Source organism: Platichthys flesus, chromosome 3 (genome assembly GCF_949316205.1).
Source record: "Platichthys flesus chromosome 3, fPlaFle2.1, whole genome shotgun sequence".
NCBI classification, from domain to species: domain Eukaryota; kingdom Metazoa; phylum Chordata; class Actinopteri; order Pleuronectiformes; family Pleuronectidae; genus Platichthys; species Platichthys flesus.
Window position 1 is genome coordinate 7,710,066 of NC_084947.1, and position 18,325 is coordinate 7,728,390.

Sequence of the window (18,325 nt, forward strand, 5' to 3'; positions counted from 1 at the left end):
ACAGGTCACCAGCACAGGGTCAACATACAGAGACAAACTACTATTCACAGCTGTGGCCACCTGACCTGGTAAACTGTGAGAAAACTCCACAGGCCCCTGGGATAAGGTTCGAACCCAGGCTCTTCCTGCTGTGGGGATAGTCCTCTGAATAGTTCTTGGTTGTTGGTCAGACAAATTAGAGACATTAGAAAAATATCCCCTTATGGTTTAAGCAAAAACAAAATAAAAATGTATAAATCAGTCAATAGTAATCTGCTGAGGAAGATGGTGTGATATGATTGTCCTTGATGTCTGTTAAATGAGCAGTGAGGTGAGACGGTTTTGTCAACCATTTGTTTATTGACTTAAAAGTTGTGAAATATAAACAAGTGTAAACAACACTGGAGCAGAAACGTCTCCACAGCGTAACAGACATGCACTGTACTGAACAACACAAACACACACACAGCTGTTACACACACATCTGGACTCAAGGGCCGTGTTGCACAATAAACTGCAGGGAAAGGTTTGTTTTGTTCATCCACAGAGTGACACACGGAGTCAGAAGAAGTAGAGCTGCTCATATCCTGTGATGTTTCCAGCATAGACGGGCGTGTAGCTGTAGATCAGGGAAGAGTCCTCTTCCTCGAGGTCAAACCGATGTGAACTTCTCCTTCCTAAACAAAGCAGAAGTGAGATCGATGTAAATAACATGTATACGAGGAGAAAGTCTGTAAAACAAACTACACTGTAAAAGTCTTGACTGTAATTTCTCTGTTATCTTGAGCATAATCTGGATGAACTAAAGTGGGAAACTACATCTGTATGAAAGGTGTTATACAAATAAACATACAAATAACATTTGATGGATTATTGAAAAGTATCTTGTAATCGTTGGTCTGCATTTCTAAATCCAGAAATTAAATCCTCTAAAATGAGGACGTTACATGTAATTTAAGTTGCTATATCAATTTTTTAAGTACGATATTGTAGATATAAGCACGAGTGAATGTAAATCACTCACAGTTTTCTCATAATAACCAGGGATTTTACTATTGTTGGTGTTAATACTATTATAAAAATCTCAGACAGCTGCCAAATATATATCATGTCAAGAGTATTTATCTTCATATCCTGTGAATACAATTAGGACCCAATGACAGTGAATCGTGAGGATGACGTTAGCTTTTCATCTTACCTTCATTGACAAAGAACTCAGCCAGCAGAGACGACAGATGGACGGAGTGAGGGGAGTGAGGAAAGTTCCTCTTTCTGTTCCACTGGAATCGATTCACCTCCGGGTGCCACTGCACTCCGTAGAAGGGATATCTCTTTCCTGGTGGGGAATAATTCAATATGGCGTTATTTTGACCCCATTGAAGAGAAGGGATCAAGTTTGTGAAATGAGTATAAATAAAATAATCTTGTGACCTTCCATGGTTGAGACAAAGTGGGCCCCGTTTTCAGCAACGTTTGTAGACAAGACGGAAAAGAAATTTCTCAGCTTGGCATTTTCCTGGAAGCTCTGGAAGAACATTTATTCAAGTATTACGTTTCAATATGATTTAAATACTTATGTAACGGTAGTGATTTTTAAGGTTCTAAAAGGAATGTGTTCCTTGACGCTTTGATGCTTCATGAGCGGATTGTCTCCGATTTCATTTCTCAGGACAATGACAAGACAAAACCTCAACATGGAAAGTGAAACAAGGTGCACAGTGACACTTCTTCTTTACCTCTAGTGTCAATCCATAGTGGTGGAAATTACCAGTCAGGGGTTCTTGGGTCAAAATTTTCATAAACTCCTCAGAGAAGCCCTGGAACATCCTGCTGGAGTGGGCCTCTGCAAGGGAAACACCCTGTGATCAGTAACTTGACTCTACTGACACTAAGTGGTATAATTAAGTACACACAGTACCTCTGAAAGTTTTGCCAAACAATCTTGAGTCTATTTAAAAACATTTTCCTTGTACTTTAGTAATAAAACATGCACACATAAAGACGTCCACAGTAATGCAGTGATCTATAACCTGTGGTCAGGTTGAGGGGCAGCGTTATGTTCTCTGCTGTGGTGTTTGTCAGCAGATTTACACCGGCCACCAGGACAGTGAGGAGCTGCAGGCCCATGCACGTGCCCCAGATCGGGAAGAAGTCCCCCGCATCGTTGGCCTGGAACACACACAGTCAGGATTTCACTTCTCAGGACTATGTAATTATGTAGTGTGGTGCAGATAACCGGGAAATAAAGAGAAAAGCAGAAGTTCTGTTATCTGAGTTTTCTTTTAAAGAAAACTTCTATTTCATTAATTAACAGAAGTTTTACTATATATATATATATATATATATATATATGTTGAGTTGTACATTTTGAGACTGGTTTTGAATTATTTCATGTGCAGATGACCTCCTGTGCACTCACTGAAAGATCATACTTCAGTGTAGTGGGAGATCAACTGAACACTAGATAAGAATAGTAGCAACTATTTAAATATAGTTTATTTAACTATTCATTTTGAAATGGCGTGAGGCTGAAAAATATGTAATTCCCTTAAAATGTATTCAAACTTTATAATAAACTGCACAAGACTGGAGTGAATTCGCTCTTTTCATACATAAAAATAATATTTAAAATATTTATTCAGTAGAACAAACCTTCAAAGCGAGTGTATAAAAAATCTTCGCCACCTTGGCATAGTCTGACGTCTCCAAATCTGCAGCTCCTCCGATGAAAAGCAGACTGAGGAGACATCACACGGTCAGAGCAGTGAACTGATGTCGTTATTGTGTTCATATATGACATATAAAACTCATTTGTAGTTATATGCTGGGACTCACCCATTTATCTGCTTGAAGATGTTTTCATATTCTGCAGCAGTGTGAGTCAATCTGAGGACACAACAACATTATTTAACATGCATAAAAAAAATGCAACAGATAATCAAGGGTTAACATCATCTACATTATGTGATTCAGGGCTCCATGGAAACTGCATTTATTAAAACAAATGTGTCTAATATTCCTATCTGTCACAATTTCTATTCTGTAGAATAGATTAAAAGATTGGACCAGTGCCTGATCACTGAAAATGAACTATCATAAAACTCCAGGTAAATTACGTCCACATCTACTGTTGAAAAAACACCCCAACTGAAGAGGACTCCACCTGATGGGCATCACCCTGCTGCCTCCGGACTCGGCGTACTTCACGTAGGACGCAGGTATGAAGGTTTCCCCCCAAGGCTTCAAGAAATCATCTGAAACCATCTGAGTCAAAATACCTGCAGGACAAAAACACCTGTGATTGGTCTGAAAGCAGAACCTGCAGATAAAGTTTTGTTGATTCTTTTCTCTGATGTTTGTTTGACCCTGATACCGACACTGGATTTCACTCACCGATCACTGGTCTGTCATTCGAAGCCTCCTGGTTGAGGGCAGTGGGCATAGCTCCGCTGCTGCAGGCGAGAAGTAAACACACAAATGATGACAATCCTGGCTTGGACATGTTCTCCCCTCAGTCTCAACTGATCGCTCGAGGCTGAATCAGGTGTCTGGTCCTATAGCGAGTAGCTACTGATGAGAGAAGCTGCAGCACACTGATATATATCGAGCTCGAAGAGGATATAGTCAGGACAGGGAAGTTAGGAATTCCCTGGTTTACATGCGATGACAAATGTCCTGAACATGCCAGTCGACTGCTGAGCAAACACAAACGTTCTGCTGATGCTGTCGGACTTTCTGGCAAAATTCTGATCGGTTAGTTTGCAGGAAGTAATGCAGCTTGGTGGACCAGAACTGGGTTGTGAAAGAAGGGTCAAACACTTTAATAGCGTGAGAATGTTTAAGAGTGCAGCTCAGTTCCCACAGGCACGCTGCAGTCCACGTGCAGTCAAACTGGTTCCACTGTAAAAAGAAGAGGCAGGTACTTTAGTGCATGGGTGTGCACAGACTGTGAGGAAAAGTTAAGACAGAAATGTGCTGAAAGCAGTGCATGTAATAGATAAGGTCCGAGTAACAGAGGTCAAATGTCATGTAACAACAGAGATACACACTGATGAAGACTAAGGAGTGTCATCTGAAGATAATAAGTAGACCTTGGTTTCATCAGATATGAAGTTTATGAAAGACAGAAGAAATGTGTTGATCAATAGGGACCTTAGAGCACGATGACACTTTAAGTGATTTTTGGCTGTTGTAGATTTTTGTTTTCCAATTCTCACCTCGGCTGGACACTCTCAGTGCAAACCTATTCTGATCCTTGTTGTATTTGTGATGATGAATAAGAAAACCTAAATGTGACTTTGAGTTATGATGTTTCTTTTATTGTTAATTTCACTTATTTGTTTTCAGGTCACAGACAAAAAATAAAAACAGTAAGAACTGGGTCACGCGTTTGTCTCCAGTGTATCTGATCCAACCACAAGGTGGAGACAAAGGACCTCATTCATACAGAGACATAACCAGAGATTGTGTATAAAGATGGACGACATGACAGCTCGATCGCTCCCTGGTGGCGGGCTGCGGTACGGGTCAAACCATTATCAAGTTTGATTTGTTGATTGACAGCAGAGACCGTGTTGCGATTGGTCCCCTGATCGCTACGGCACAGACTCTGACTACAAATCATTGCCTGGATTTGACAAATAATGGAAAATACAAAAATTACCCTTATTTATTATATTCAAATATTAGTGAAAGTCTTTAGAAATTATGTGTCATGTCAAATCCTTACATATTAAAAGACATATAACTGTGACGCGAACAAAGTGTAACATATCACATCAGTTCCCTGTACGTCTCATATTCAGCATTAAAGAAAACTAATATTCAGAGTGTATGCTAACTTAGTAATACTGTCCATTAAAAGAAGTTTAACTGTTATTCCGGCAGCGTCTCTCCAGTCTCCAGCTGTGGAACTTCATATACTACAACATCAGTTCATTCTCATCCACTGCTTTGGTCCTTTCCACTGCAGAGGTCACCACCTTCAGAGGAGTTCAACTTGTTCTGTCTTTCTCTGCAAAAACAAGAAATCCATGAAATCAAATGAGTACTCTGACACATCAGAGCATCATCACACAGAGAGATATTTAAGTCATCTATGTAAATGGTGTTGAAGAGTTCATCCAAGGGTCTGTACCTCCATGAACACGTTAATATACATTTTTGTGAATTCAAAATATTCAAAGCTAACAAAGAAAACACATCAAAAATTACTTTTTACTTCAGTATAATTTGTCGATGATGAATTCTTGTATATTTCTTGCAGCGAACTGGCTTCACTTTACATCTGCTTCACTGAAAGATGCGTGTAGTCTTAACTGTCTTAAAGAAAACCAACTATTGAGTCAGGCAACAGAACAACTACGTATCAGTTAACAAGTATATTATTACTCAGTGTTATAGATGTTCCGTATGATCACCCTGCCAACCAGTAAGATGTCAGAATTTTGTCAAATAATGCAAAGAAAAAACTGACGCAGGACTCACTCACAACTAAAACAGATAAATAATTGATAAATAAGAAAATGAGAAAGTCCGTCTATCTCCAGAGAGAAAGCTATTATCTCTAAAACTTACCCCGAGTCTGTCCATTTCCTGACAAACATCTTTACACACGGCGTCCAGCAGTTCGTCTTTTGGCTGCAGTCCATCCAGGATCACTAAAGAAACAAATCCTGAACATATAAGAGACATTCTCCAATAATCACAGACCCAATCCCATGAACAGTATCTTTCAGTGGACCCTCACCTAGTCCAGACACCATGCTCTCCATCTCCCGCCGGTTCTTCAGGTACATCGGCCACACATATCCGTCAAAGTAACCGGGAGGATCAGGAGGGGTGTACACCCGGGAGCTGTCAATCAAAAAAGAAACAGAGGTTACTAGGAACAGAAAACATACTATATTCATTTGTTTGATGATCAAATCTGAAACCTTCGTCTCCTCTTGCAGACGTCGTATGGAATTTCCAGGAAGTATCTTTTGTCAAATAGATTGTTAAGAGGCCTGGGAAGGTAAACAATAAACACACACACACACACAAAGAGAGTGAGAAAAGTTGGGCCTGTATAATACACTGTAACTTTGAAATCATCATGATAATGACTGAAATAAACGTGGTGACTGATTCCTGTCTGGTGTACCTGTGGTTGAAAATGAGGAATCCCTCGACTATCAGCACATACACGTCTGTCGGTGTCGTCTCCGCTGGGTTCAGGTCTCGCTGCCTCAGGAACGACTCAGGATCTCTTTGCCACGAGTGGACGTCGCTCATCATGGTGTCCATGTGGAGAGCACTGAGCACTGAAACCCAGCAGTGACGCCACATGAGCACAAACACGTTCTCAGAGACATTTAGACACCTTTACTCATTTGTACCATTTCTCATCTTGTTACTGAATGTAAAATCTTGAAGCGATCAAATCCAGAGTTATCACTTTTGTATGGATTTGTGTTAGATATCTATTTGTATATTGTGCTTACATTTAATTCTATTTTATTTATTAACATTGCTCAAATTGCCAGGAATAAATCTGGTGGACGGATCTTATACTGAACTCTTATGTCATTTCTTGGCCTTACAAGTATAGTCATGTTAAATATAAAGAAATTACCCATTTGCACATTTGTTTACCTAAACTCCATCTTTTTTTCTGAAAAAAATACCAAGGACATGATCTGTGTCCTTAATAGTAGTATTCACCCTCCTGCATCCATCCATCAGAAGATCACAGGACAGAATGGCACAAATGATTGAAGACAAATGTGAACAAAGCGATTCCCTCGTGATCTAATTGGTCTAAATCCAAACCTTGGACTTAAATAACCCACAATTGAACAAAGTGTCCTCACTGTCATATTGCTTGAAGCCATTGTGGTCCACCGGCACGACAGAGTCCTCCTGGAGAATGAAAGGACGCACTGTGATCACTCAAACTCTCCGACCCGCAGCCGGTGTGAAAGCTGTGATCTGACCTGGATCTCTACCTTGAAGTATGAATCCTGTGCTATGAGGCAGCTGGTGGGTAGGAGCTGGTGCAGACTCTTGGCCAGAGTCGACTTCCCACCATTGGTCATCCTGAAAGACATTCATATCACCTGTCAGCCACTTGAAAGCTGCACAGATGTCAGGAAACAGAGTTTTCCGACTGGACTCTGTTACACTGACATTTCTCTCGGAGTACAACTCTTATCAGTGTTGGCCGCCACATGGATGTCACATGCTGCCGGGCTGTATAGATCTGGCTGTGTTTCCTATGCCCCACTGCATGAATTTAGACCATTTAATAATGTGAGGATTTAATACATGTTGTACTGCACCTCTGTGTCTCCCAGTTCAGAATCTAAAAACTGACAGAATAAAGTAGGCTCATTGTTAAAAACTCTGATTTATTCGTGTTGTGTTCCTTTGTGACAACAGCACGTGAGCACGCATGTTTGTAACCAGAGGTGTAAGATGGTCTAAACATCACCAGTGATATGCATTGAAAGAAGCCAGCACATTCACGTCCCATCATCCTGACTTACCCTCCCACTCCCACCACCAGAGTCTTCATCTCAGCTCGTTGTGTTTCCTCACTGCAAAAAGTTGCTCGGATGTGAAACTGATCAAACCTGATTACTCGACAGATTATGTGCAGATTTAACTCGTGCACGTCCTTCTCCACAACTCCTCCGCGCCGTGCTCCCTCTGTTCCGCTACAGGTCGCTCCTCATTCGCTGATGGAGCCGCAACGTCACTGCCACGTCACGCAGGACCCTGCCCGTTGAGAAAATCAAGACGCTATATGAAACAAAGTCAAAATAAAAGTAAAGTGAAAAGTGAAGTTAGTGATACAACCGAATGAACAAACAAGTTAAAAGAAAAAGAAAGATACAAAGATACAAAGAAAGAAAGAGAGAAAGAGAGAAATAAATGAAAAGAAAGAAAGAATGAAAGAGATAAAAGAAAGAAAGAAAGAAAACTTTTTAAACAGAAACGTAAAAGTTTATGGACAAAATAGTAATGAATTAATACAAAAATGAATGAGTCAAACAAATGTTAATAGATTTGATTTATTCAATTTTTTTATTTTGAATAGTATATTTAATCTTTATTTATCTATCTATCTTTCTATCTATTAATGTAACTATCTATATATCTGTCTAACTATTATTGCTATCCATATCCATCTATCTAGCTCTCTATTTATCTATCTATCTATCAAACTAACTTGTATCGCTCTCTCTCTCTCTTCATTTCTCTATCTCTCTATCTATTTATCTGTCTAACTATAACTATCTCTCTATTTATCTATCTATCTATCCAACTAACTTGTATCTCTCTCTCTCTCTTCATTTTTCTATCTCTCTATCTATTTATGTAACTATCTATTTATCTGTCTAACTATAACTATCTCTCTATTTATCTATCTATCTATCTATCCAACTAACTTGTATCTCTCTCTCTCTTCTCATTTTTCTATCTCTCTATCTATTTATGTTACTATCTATTTATCTATCTAACTATAACTATCTCTCTATTTATCTATCTATCTATCCAACTAACTTGTATCTCTCTCTCTCTCCCTCTCCATCTTTCTATCTATCTATCTATTTATCTATCTATCTAACATTGGTTGCTCTCTGTCTCTCTCTCTCTCTCTCTATATCATCATCCTGTTTAGCAGCAGTTGCAGGTCGGTGTTGTGCGCGTGCGCAGTGCGACTCGTCCGCCTCTCGCTGAACTTCCTCGTTGGCAGCAGCAGCAGCTTTAGCAGCTTCTCTTCTTTCTGCAGGGTTCGAGTCCAGCGTCGCTTCTGTCGAGCTTCTCCTCCTTCTCTCCTCCGAGTCCCGCAAATGTCGAAGCCTCCTCCCAAACCGGCCAAACCAGGTAAGACCACCGAACCGAAGAAGTGGGACACTTCGAATCCACCTCTGACTTCTCCTCTGCACGAGGACAACACACCTTGTTGTGCGGCGGCGGCGGCGGCTTCGTGGGCGGTGACCGTGTCAGTGAGTCCCGCAGATTTCGGTCGTCCGTGCGTGGAACATTGATCAAAAGGGCGGAAGCGAACTTCTCCGTAACTTCCACCGGTAGTCGGCGAGAGAAGCAGGTCCACGGAGCAGCTGAGGCAAGTGTCCTCGCTGCTGATTGACAGGGAGATCCAGCAACAGGCCTGTGTGTGCGTGTGCGTGCGTGCGTGCGAGTGTGCGTGTGTCTGTGTGAGACTTCCCTATTTCTCAATGAGTGTGTTGTCATCGGTGAGTTCCGATGTGAAGATCAGCCTCTGGTCAGTGACTTTCCTCTTGACTTCCTGTCTGTGCTGCTGTTTGAAACCTAAGAGGAGGAAATGTGCCTAATAAGCACTGACAGTCAGGTGCAGGTAATTTCCCCCTCATCTTTAATATGCACTCTTTATTAAGACTTGAGGGGAAATGGAACTATGGGCAGAAATTGAGTATAAAATAATCCTTGTGATGACTTCTCTGGTTTGTTTCATCTAAATTGTACGACTTGTTTTCTTTACCCTGAGATGGACCCTTTGTATTTAAACACTTTATATTTACATCAGGAGTGGGTCCTCTCTGTGGAGGCAGCCATGTTTTTTTTTACAGTAACCTAACACCTTTTGCAGTTTTAGGACAACTGAAGGCCACAGGTTCTCTTTCATGTTTGGACTGGGAGGGTGAGGGGTATTCAGCTGCAATACGCAACTTCACCACTAGATGTCACTAAATTATACACACAACCTTTAATGGGCCCATCGAGACTGAAATTTACTGTTCATTAAGTGATTCAGCTCCACTTGCAACACTGTATAACTAATGCAATTTATTTTATATAGATAAAAGTACAGAGTCCATCTGTTGTTAGAGTATCTGGGCAATAAAACAATACTAATTATTATTGCAAATTTATAGTCATCAATAGCACAACAATAAAAGTCAATTTATTTATAGATGCAGGGCTTACGCATTGTGTCAGCACAGTGAAAAGGGAAAAAACTTCTACCTCAGATTTGTAATGTAGTTAAGTCCTAAAAAACCTTCCGCAGCAAAAATTTGTCTTTAATCTTCAAATAAATAATAATGTGACATTTAACATGATAATTATCGACTGATAATAGTTTTTAATCCTTTTTGGACCTTTTCAATAACCAAATGCATTGTAATACAACACCCCAGTGAATTACAATCTGTGTGAATGTTAAAATGCTACATTTAGTTGAAAGCATTTGTATGATCGTTTTCTGGGATGTTGTCTGCAGTGTAAATTCGAAGGCTGGCTCCGGATAGAAAAGATTCTCATGAGGGGATAAAAAAAAAAAAACTGTGAGTCATCTTCTCTGATGAAGTCAAAGCTGTTAGCGGCACATGATGTCACATACTCTTCTTGGTTATTCATGAGCGGACTCCATGACCCCTCACATGGTCGTGAGGTCAGATGAGATCCTCTGTGGGACAGATGGCAGCTGGATGCATTGTAGGAGAGCCGCCTCTCACGAGATTTGAACATCCCAGGACTCAGGTGTACGTTACACAGCTGAGGATGTGTAACGTACATTCACTGCCTACATGTTTTGAGCTGCATGGCGAGCAGCTTATAGTAGATATATTTAACATGAATGTGCTGATTCAGAGATTTGAGGGCAGTTCCTCAAGTTTTTTCTGAGTCGGACGACTTTGGTCGCTCTCATGGTCGTCTAGATTAGCCTGTGGTGGTTTCAGGACTGCTGGTAACTGACCTGGTAACTAATTCTGCTCAGTTTGGAGCTGAATTAGTTGATTAATCGATTGGTTGATTGACAGAATTATAATAATTGTTGCTTAGGTTTTTGGAAAAAAACAGTGAAAGACCTATTTTCTCAGGGCCCAGTGTTTTAAATAGTCGCTGCCTCAGTTTTATATATTCAACAATAAATGTATTTTTGTTTTGAACTGGTTGCTAAACTAAACAAGACATTTGAAGATGTTGCCTCCAGCTCTGCAAAGCTGTGATTGGCATTTTTTGTCAACCGTTTTGACATTTTGTCGACCAACAATCAATTGATTTAGTCTATTAAAAAACTTTACAGTTTCTGCTTTGTTGACTCTTAAGGAAGGTTGTGGTGGTCAGGATCTGGGGTCGGGCTTCATGCAGGAATGAAGTAGCCACCCAGATCTGACAAGAGCTGTTGAAATTTCCCTTGCAATGATGGATATCATCTCAAATTACGCCACAAGCTAATAAAAGTGTCCCGATAACATTTTGTTCTAACTGAGAGGTGATTTTTCTTCTCTTCTCTTTACATGATGTTAGTCAGAGTAAATCTTTGTGAGTGCCCGGGGGGGGCAGAGAGAACCTGGACCAGTCGGCACAGGCTCTTGTGTGTTTTGAGCGACATGACCGGGCCTGCAGAGAGGACACATTCTTTCTGAACAGAGCTGAGCTTGTGCACAGACTCAGACTCTCATTCTGACTCACTGTGACTGTGTGTGTTTACTAAATAGGAACTTTGAGTAACGGCAGAGGGGAGCAGTTGCTTCTGTACAACGCTCAGGCCTGGCCAGCTTCTCTTTGCTGTCTGGAAGCAAATTCATCAGTGTCAGTCTCACAGGAAGCTCTTTGATAATTATCAGCATCTTTATTACGACTTCTTTCAATTCTGGCTCGTGAGGTTAATATATATTTTTTGCTGTTTGTTTATGTAACAGGGACCACACAGATAAACATTGTGATGCAAGAAGAAATAAGGTTACTGATGGAATGATTTTATCAGTAAGTCAGGAGGAGCTGCACAACTTAGACATCACCCAGTTGCAAGTGTAATGTAGAAGAGTGCATCCTTCCGTCAGAGAAATCAAGATCATTATCCAGATCTGCACCAAATGTCACCAAGAAGAGAGTGAAAACATATCTGTGCTAGTTTCGGTTCAGTGGGTTTTGTGTAAAAACAGAATTTCAGATAACCCAAGCCCCAATAACAAACTTAAAATGAGAGAAATAAGAATAACACTGAAGCACATTCAAAAAGAAAAAGTACTAATGTCATGTTAATATCATCGCTGTCTATGTTGTCTGTTATGCTGTAATATGAAAAAAAGTTAGAGCGAACATTAATGTCGAAGAATTATGCTTTCGTGGGTAATTGTGTTATCACATAGTTTGTCCAGAGGAACCTGTTCCAACACAGTATAATGATCTAAGCAGTGTCTTTATTTATTTTGAATTTTCTACTCCTTAAAATTGGATTTAACCTAAACAATCCAGTATTGGTCAGGCTGTAGTGATTAGAACACGGTGAAGCTTGTGGCCTCTGTCCCTGAAAACACCTTTTTTCAAAATACAATCAAACACATTTGGATGATAAATGTCACAATACATAACATGATCGAATGCATGGGGGGGGGGGGGGGGTCTGGTGAATGTTTTGAGACCTTTATTTTGACAGCAGCTTCCTTGACAATAAGAGCATTGACAACCAGACAAATGGTTGAGGGACGTCAGCAGAGTGAAGCACTTTGTGATGTTTATCTACAAATCAGATGCAAATCACAATAATCAAATAAAAAGCTGCTCCATTGGCTTGTGTTGTGTCCTGAACCTTGTATAAAAGACACAGTTCAGCATTCTGTGCCAACTTGGTCCCGGAAATAAAGAGGATTATTGATAACAATGGGTTGGGAGCATGTCACTGTTTCTTTAAGTGATTTCCCCCTTCTCTCTGAACTAGTTCAGCTTCAACCACTCTGGTTGCATTCCAGCAGCCGAGCCAACGCCAGGCTCGACTGTGAACCAGCACAGGCCCAGGGGCCCGCTGCCTCGGGGCTGCACACACAACTACCAGCTCCGTGGTCCCTGCACTGCATGTACAAGTGTTAGAGGTTGTAGAGTCACATGCTTCTCACAGATGGCTCTTGAAAATGAATGGATAATGTCCGACACTGATTTGATTATGTGTTAGGAATTTACCAAAATAAAGCCAGGATTATTTACACTGACTCACCTGCAGGCTCATTGTGGTGAATGAAGCGTATTAATCTCTTCATGGAGTGACGGTTTGTGTGGTGTCATGGAGTTGTGTCTGTTCTCAAGTAAAATGTGACCTGTTCACATTTCTGCTCCAACCTGCCACATACTGATTATCGGCCTTTTTCTCATTCCAGGCCAAGTTAAGGTGTTCAGAGCATCATTCACCTTCGAACCCAGAACGGTAAGAGCCTCATATTTAAGATTGATTGTTTTTCTAATGATTCGTGAGTGTTGAAAACCATTTATTGAGTTCTTTTAAAATCAGATTAAATACTGATTCATCTGTCAATAGATTCATTCGACACATGGGATTCAAAACATGAAATAACAGTATTGATCCCAATGAGTATTTTGGTTTGCAGTGCTTCTTTGTGTATTTGCTTAATTTGTAACTATATTTGTGTGTTCATCAAGCTCTTGCTATATTAAATATCTGCATTGTACATTGTGCAGATTTTGCAACAATGATAAAAGGATATTTAAACCACATGTTTAGTTGCTGACCTCCAGTGATGCTTTTGCAAATAGAAACTAATGAATCCTTTCAAATGTGTGAACATGATGTTTATATTTAACACAAACATGAAGAATAACTTAGAAATTGATTCAGTGAAATTGTCCGAGAATAGTTTAAAACATGCTCCATCGGATTTAAAGAGGGGTGGTGATAAATGAACAAGATCTTCAGAGCACGTTCGTATGGGAAAGGACAAAACGTGACATTAGAGAAGCTGGAGCCAGTGAACCCTCTTTATATTGGAAAGTTATTGAAACGATGAATTTATGATCAGAAGAGTAGGTGAAACGTTTGTGTCAGCTGTAGATGAAATGCAGGCGTAAATAAAAGCGACTCACCAAACAAATACCTCTACAGAATAACTATTTATGTGAATAAAATAAAAACTTAATACATCTTCTACCTCCTCCATTAACACTTGTGTGAACGATCATTAAAATGTATCAGTGATGATTGTTTCAGTTGGTGGAGGAAAGGGGAAGAAGCCAGGGAGGAGAAAGTGGGTGAAATGTGACACAAAACTGCTGTGAATACGTAACACATTATCTCAGGTTTAGTTTTTCTTAAATTAATTCTAGATAATTTCACACTCACATGTTCTCATCGTTAACTTTTTGGTTTCCAGCCGGACGAGCTGTACTTTGAAGAAGGGGACATCTTGTACATCTCGGACACAGTAAGTGAAACCTCAGATTTGTCTTCGTCACCGTGTCCTCGTGTTTCACAAAATTCAAATAACTTCTTCCTCTTTCTTTTGCCCTATTTGTATTTTGTCATTTTCCATCGTCCACTGTCATTTCTCCATTCTATTTATACTTCTCTGCTCCGTGCATCTCATTTAACTCTGTGGGATTTTATTAAAACCAAGACTTCTGCGTGAAATTTATCCACAGAGCGACACTAATTGGTGGAAGGGAACATGCAGAGGAAGGACGGGACTAATTCCAAGTAACTATGGTGAGTAGAAGTTTAAATGTCGTAAGGTGTTTGTGGGGATTGAAATATAATACAGACCTTTGTCTCCTGAAATGTTCCCTTTGACGATGCACTGATGTTTTTGTTTTGTGTCTTCAGTGGCTGAGCAGGCAGAGTCTATTGACAACCCAATGCATGAAGCAGCCAAACGAGGTGCACACTCAACTACTTCCTCGTCTTATTTATCTGTTAAATGTCTTTTGAGACATCTATCTGTGTTGTAATACCTTCCCTCCCACACAGTTGTGTCTTTGTGGCGACAGTAAAAGCCGCTTTGGTCCTGTTCACATCTTTTTTCCCTTTCTGCTCACACACTGTTCACATTATTAGTACCCATCTCCTTTAGACTTTGTGTGCACTCTGTGTGTTCATGGGACATATTTGTCTGTTTGAACAGGAAATCTGAGCTGGCTAAGGGAATGTTTGGAGAACAAGGTTGGAATTAATGGGCTGGATAAGGCAGGAAACACTGCCCTCTACTGGGGATGCCATGGAGGACACAAAGGTAATATGTCTGATAGGAGAAACAGCTTTTTGGTGCAGTTCAGCTTTCACTAACAAACACACATTATTTTCAGGTTATTTTGGACATGGAGTCAGATTTTTTTTGACTACAGAAGTGAAGTACTCAAAAAGAGGAACTTGTTCTATGAGTGTTCCAGTTCTGTAGTGCCCCTCCATTGTTCCCTGCTTGCTTTTGATGTGTAAAGTGTCATTTGATGTTCAATCCCTCTCGTAAACTTCTCTTTTTCTCTGTGCCAGATGTGGTGGAGGCGCTGCTCGGCCAGTCCAATGTGGAGCTCAACCAGCAGGTGAGATGGGTTTTAAAAGCACATTTACTAATAATGATAATAATTTGGAGTTATATAGCATCTTGCCGGTTGCCCAAGATTCGGAAAACTTTGTCCCGGGAAAAAACGTGATCACTTTGAGCGGTTTCCACTTTGGTAGTTCAGTTTCTCGGCTGGGAGAGAGATCCAGAGCTGTGAGGGCTGTCACTGAATGCCCAGTCATGGTAGGAAGGCAGGCCGGCACGGAGGAGGGCGAGCGGCCCTGTATCTGAAGGCCGTAGGTTCTGAGGTGGAGTGGAGAGGTGGAGGAGGTCAGACAGATAGCGAAGGGCCAGGGCGTGGAGGGATTTGAATACGATGCTGGACCTGAAGCCAGTGAAGATGGATTAGAAGTACATGATGCAAATGAGGTTGGATAATATCAAAGTTGATGCTTGTCGGGGGTGTTTGTCACTGATGATGTTGTTTTGTGTCTCAGAATAAACTTGGGGACACCGCTCTGCATGCGGCGGCCTGGAAGGGATACTCTGACATTGTGGAAATGTTGCTGAACAAGGGTGAGTTTGTCATCTTCTGTTTTTTTATGTTTATCTGAAAACGTATCAAAAAGAGCGTTGAAAACAGGGAGAGTTTCAGAAACATTTGATCAAAGCATATAATAAGTGTTTGACTCCAGATTGAGGAAATAAGGCTGTTTTATCAGTGCTCACACACAGTTTTATTTTTGGGTTAGGGTGTGTCTTCCTGTATGTAGTTTCTATTTTGTTGTGTACTTTCTTTTCAGATGCGAGGACGGACATTAGGAACAATGAGAACAAGCTGGCTCTGGAAATGGCCACTAACGCTCAGTGTGCTACACTTCTCAAGAGGAAGCAGGGAAGCAGTAAGTACAGCTGCCACTAGGGGGCAAGCTTGCAGCACTCAACCTCGGTTTTACGTGCACCTGGATGTTAATATGCAGAATCTGTGGGCGAGGGAACCGGATTTACTGGTTTGTGGTTTGTAGTTTTGACCAATCAGGTTTGGCTTTGGTTGCCCACAGGTGAACAGTCCATGTGGAGAGCAGAGCAGGAACATGTTGATCAAAATGCTTTCGCTTTCCGCCTCGCAATTTATCTGCATTCATACGCAGATAGCTGTAAATAAAGTTTGACCTTTAATGTTGTCTAGACCTAAAACACCTGAAAAAAGTATCTGTTAGTTTTGTGTGGACTCACCAGACTGTAAACAGTCACCATCAGAAGATAAGAGACTTAACCGACTCTGAATATCCACTTTCCAAGGGATAACTCCTGGTTGGAAAACCTTCTTTTAATAAAATAATGAGCAATGTCATGTTAGTACCCAAAACAGATTATTGGATGAAGATTTGTTTATCTCTGTCATGTGACTGCCACATGAGATGAGCCCTAGTATATTATCCTGCATAAAAATGTCACCTGGGTAAAACCAGAGCTTCTGAATCTATAAATATAATGCCTGTGTTGTATTGCCATGTCTTGTGGAAACAGCATGAACTAAAGATATCGTACTTAATCAAAGTTAACATTCCTGTTGAGAACTGGAATGAGGGATGAAGAGGCTCTTAAACCTAAGGACCACTTGCAGAGTCTCAAGGTTTTGAAGATGGGTATTTAAAAAATACTGCTAATAACTGTTCTTTTGTCTCCGTACAGCCGTCACCCGCACAATCAGCAACGCTGAGGAGTATTTGGACGACGAGGACTCGGACTAAGCTGAAAGGTTGAGACAGTCTTCCATCGGTAGTTGGCGGGTTGGGAGAGTTTTTATTACAGACCAAAAATGGATTTGCTGCTCTGTTTTTCATCTGTAATACTTATTTTCGTTCTATTACTTTGTACAAACACCTCAGTCCTCGACCCTCTGCATCGCATCAGTGTGAATCTCACAGTATTGGATTGATGCCATTTTACTGTTTGCCCGTTTTTTTTCTAAGCTCATCTCCATTTGCAAGGAGTCGGTCTTGGATCATGGGTTTCACACTGCGGGCCGAGGGGCAGAAGTTACAGTACGTAGTTGTGGAGAAGGGACCAAAGCTCTAAGAAGCACATTTCAAGCGTAGAGATTATGATTAACCTATTTAAAGTGGGAATTAAAGTGCCAGTGCAGATTAAAGGATTGTGTGTAGTTTTCAAGCGCCACTTACATTCCTGAACTGCAGTCACCTTAGATAAATTGGATGAATCTCTTGATGCTTTGTCACCACTGAGCATAGTTTATGTATATGTATGTACATTGGGGAGGCAAAGCAACACGTGTAATATTTCCCTTTTTAATATGAGACATTCCTGTGTTATCTGCTCGGTCAAATTTAAAATAAAATGGGCCTAATGGGGGAAAGATTCAGGAAACTGTCATGTATGGTAGTGATGCTCCCACCTTCACAATGTTATGTCATGGAATCTCACCTCTCACTTTTTGTGCTGCAGGGATTTTGGTCTGTGTTGTAACATTTCCACTGCTGTTCAACATCCATCAGCTCAGTGTAACTAACGAAAAATCTGTCCTGTGTAAAAACCTTTGTTTTCGTCTTTCTAGCTTTTGATGGTCAGAATTCCATCCTGGGAGCAATTTGTCTGGTTTCATTGCTGTTTTCCTACAAAGGATATTAAAGTGCCTTAAATATGTGCTATGTCTATGGTTCTGTTTCAATGTGAACATGTCATTCTTCAAATGATTTAGTTTGAGATTCGATCTGCTTTGTCTTCGATCTGCAATAAATTGTTTTTAACTTAAACGTCACATTGAGCAGATGTCTTTTAATCACAAAGCAAATAGCATGAAGTACATATGTCTGCAAACTTTGACTTAAAGTTCAAATAAAAACAAAACTAGATTGTAAAAAATGACGCCTAGTAGAAATGCCGTCTTATCAAACCACATTAAATTCACTAGATCCAGATTTTTAATAGGATCCGGACCAGATTGCACAAACTAATAAATACCCATCTTTTTGACAATTATTAACAATTACAAAGAATACAGACTCTGCCCCGATTCGGACACATCAAAGTTCAATGTGTTGTTCCTTGGATCAACTTCATAG

The 18,325-nt window shown here is 40.4% G+C and overlaps 3 protein-coding genes across 4 annotated transcripts; 1 reads left to right on the top strand and 2 right to left on the bottom strand.

Moving 5' to 3' along the window:
- Positions 1-319: 319 nt before the first annotated feature.
- Positions 320-4,138, bottom strand: LOC133940810 (gamma-glutamyl hydrolase). The gene is made up of 9 exons (XM_062381674.1): positions 3,373-4,138; positions 3,143-3,257; positions 2,815-2,865; positions 2,632-2,716; positions 2,010-2,148; positions 1,716-1,822; positions 1,411-1,504; positions 1,178-1,315; positions 320-656 (listed from the first exon to the last, which is right to left on the bottom strand). Exons 1-9 carry the CDS (start codon positions 3,479-3,481, stop codon positions 541-543), a joined length of 954 nt encoding a protein of 317 aa, XP_062237658.1. The 5' UTR covers positions 3,482-4,138; the 3' UTR covers positions 320-540.
- Positions 4,139-4,276: 138 nt separating this feature from the next.
- Positions 4,277-7,826, bottom strand: nmrk1 (nicotinamide riboside kinase 1). 2 transcript variants are annotated; one of them, XM_062381679.1, is made up of 8 exons: positions 7,509-7,826; positions 6,969-7,059; positions 6,834-6,882; positions 6,125-6,284; positions 5,916-5,987; positions 5,729-5,835; positions 5,570-5,639; positions 4,277-4,993 (listed from the first exon to the last, which is right to left on the bottom strand). In XM_062381679.1, the coding sequence occupies exons 1-8, from the start codon at positions 7,535-7,537 to the stop codon at positions 4,921-4,923; spliced, it is 651 nt and encodes a 216-aa protein (XP_062237663.1). In that variant the 5' UTR covers positions 7,538-7,826; the 3' UTR covers positions 4,277-4,920. The 2 variants fall into 2 exon arrangements, with proteins under 2 accessions (XP_062237663.1, XP_062237664.1); XM_062381680.1 differs by having other exon boundaries at positions 5,557-5,639; positions 7,509-7,825.
- Positions 7,827-8,676: 850 nt separating this feature from the next.
- Positions 8,677-18,021, top strand: ostf1 (osteoclast stimulating factor 1). The gene is made up of 10 exons (XM_062381681.1): positions 8,677-8,853; positions 13,110-13,156; positions 14,118-14,168; positions 14,386-14,449; positions 14,567-14,620; positions 14,865-14,972; positions 15,230-15,279; positions 15,737-15,815; positions 16,043-16,141; positions 16,935-18,021. The coding sequence occupies exons 1-10, from the start codon at positions 8,820-8,822 to the stop codon at positions 16,991-16,993; spliced, it is 645 nt and encodes a 214-aa protein (XP_062237665.1). The 5' UTR covers positions 8,677-8,819; the 3' UTR covers positions 16,994-18,021.
- The last annotated feature ends 304 nt before the right edge of the window (positions 18,022-18,325 follow it).

Coding starts and splice junctions, on each gene's coding strand:
- ostf1 (XM_062381681.1), top strand. CDS start 8,820: ATGTCGAAGCCTCCTCCCAAACCGGCCAAACCAG. Junction 14,450..14,566: donor ACTAATTCCAAGTAACTATG/GTGAGTAGAAGT, acceptor TTGTGTCTTCAG/TGGCTGAGCAGGCAGAGTCT. Junction 14,621..14,864: donor GCATGAAGCAGCCAAACGAG/GTGCACACTCAA, acceptor CTGTTTGAACAG/GAAATCTGAGCTGGCTAAGG.
- nmrk1 (XM_062381679.1), bottom strand. CDS start 7,537: ATGAAGACTCTGGTGGTGGGAGTGGGAGG. Junction 5,640..5,728: donor GAGCATGGTGTCTGGACTAG/GTGAGGGTCCAC, acceptor TTGTTTCTTTAG/TGATCCTGGATGGACTGCAG. Junction 4,994..5,569: donor AAAGATGTTTGTCAGGAAAT/GGACAGACTCGG, acceptor TTGTTTTTGCAG/AGAAAGACAGAACAAGTTGA.
- LOC133940810 (XM_062381674.1), bottom strand. CDS start 3,481: ATGTCCAAGCCAGGATTGTCATCATTTGTGTGTTTACTTCTCGCCTGC. Junction 1,316..1,410: donor CTTTGTCTCAACCATGGAAG/GTCACAAGATTA, acceptor ATTCCCCACCAG/GAAAGAGATATCCCTTCTAC. Junction 657..1,177: donor TGAGTTCTTTGTCAATGAAG/GTAAGATGAAAA, acceptor TGCTTTGTTTAG/GAAGGAGAAGTTCACATCGG.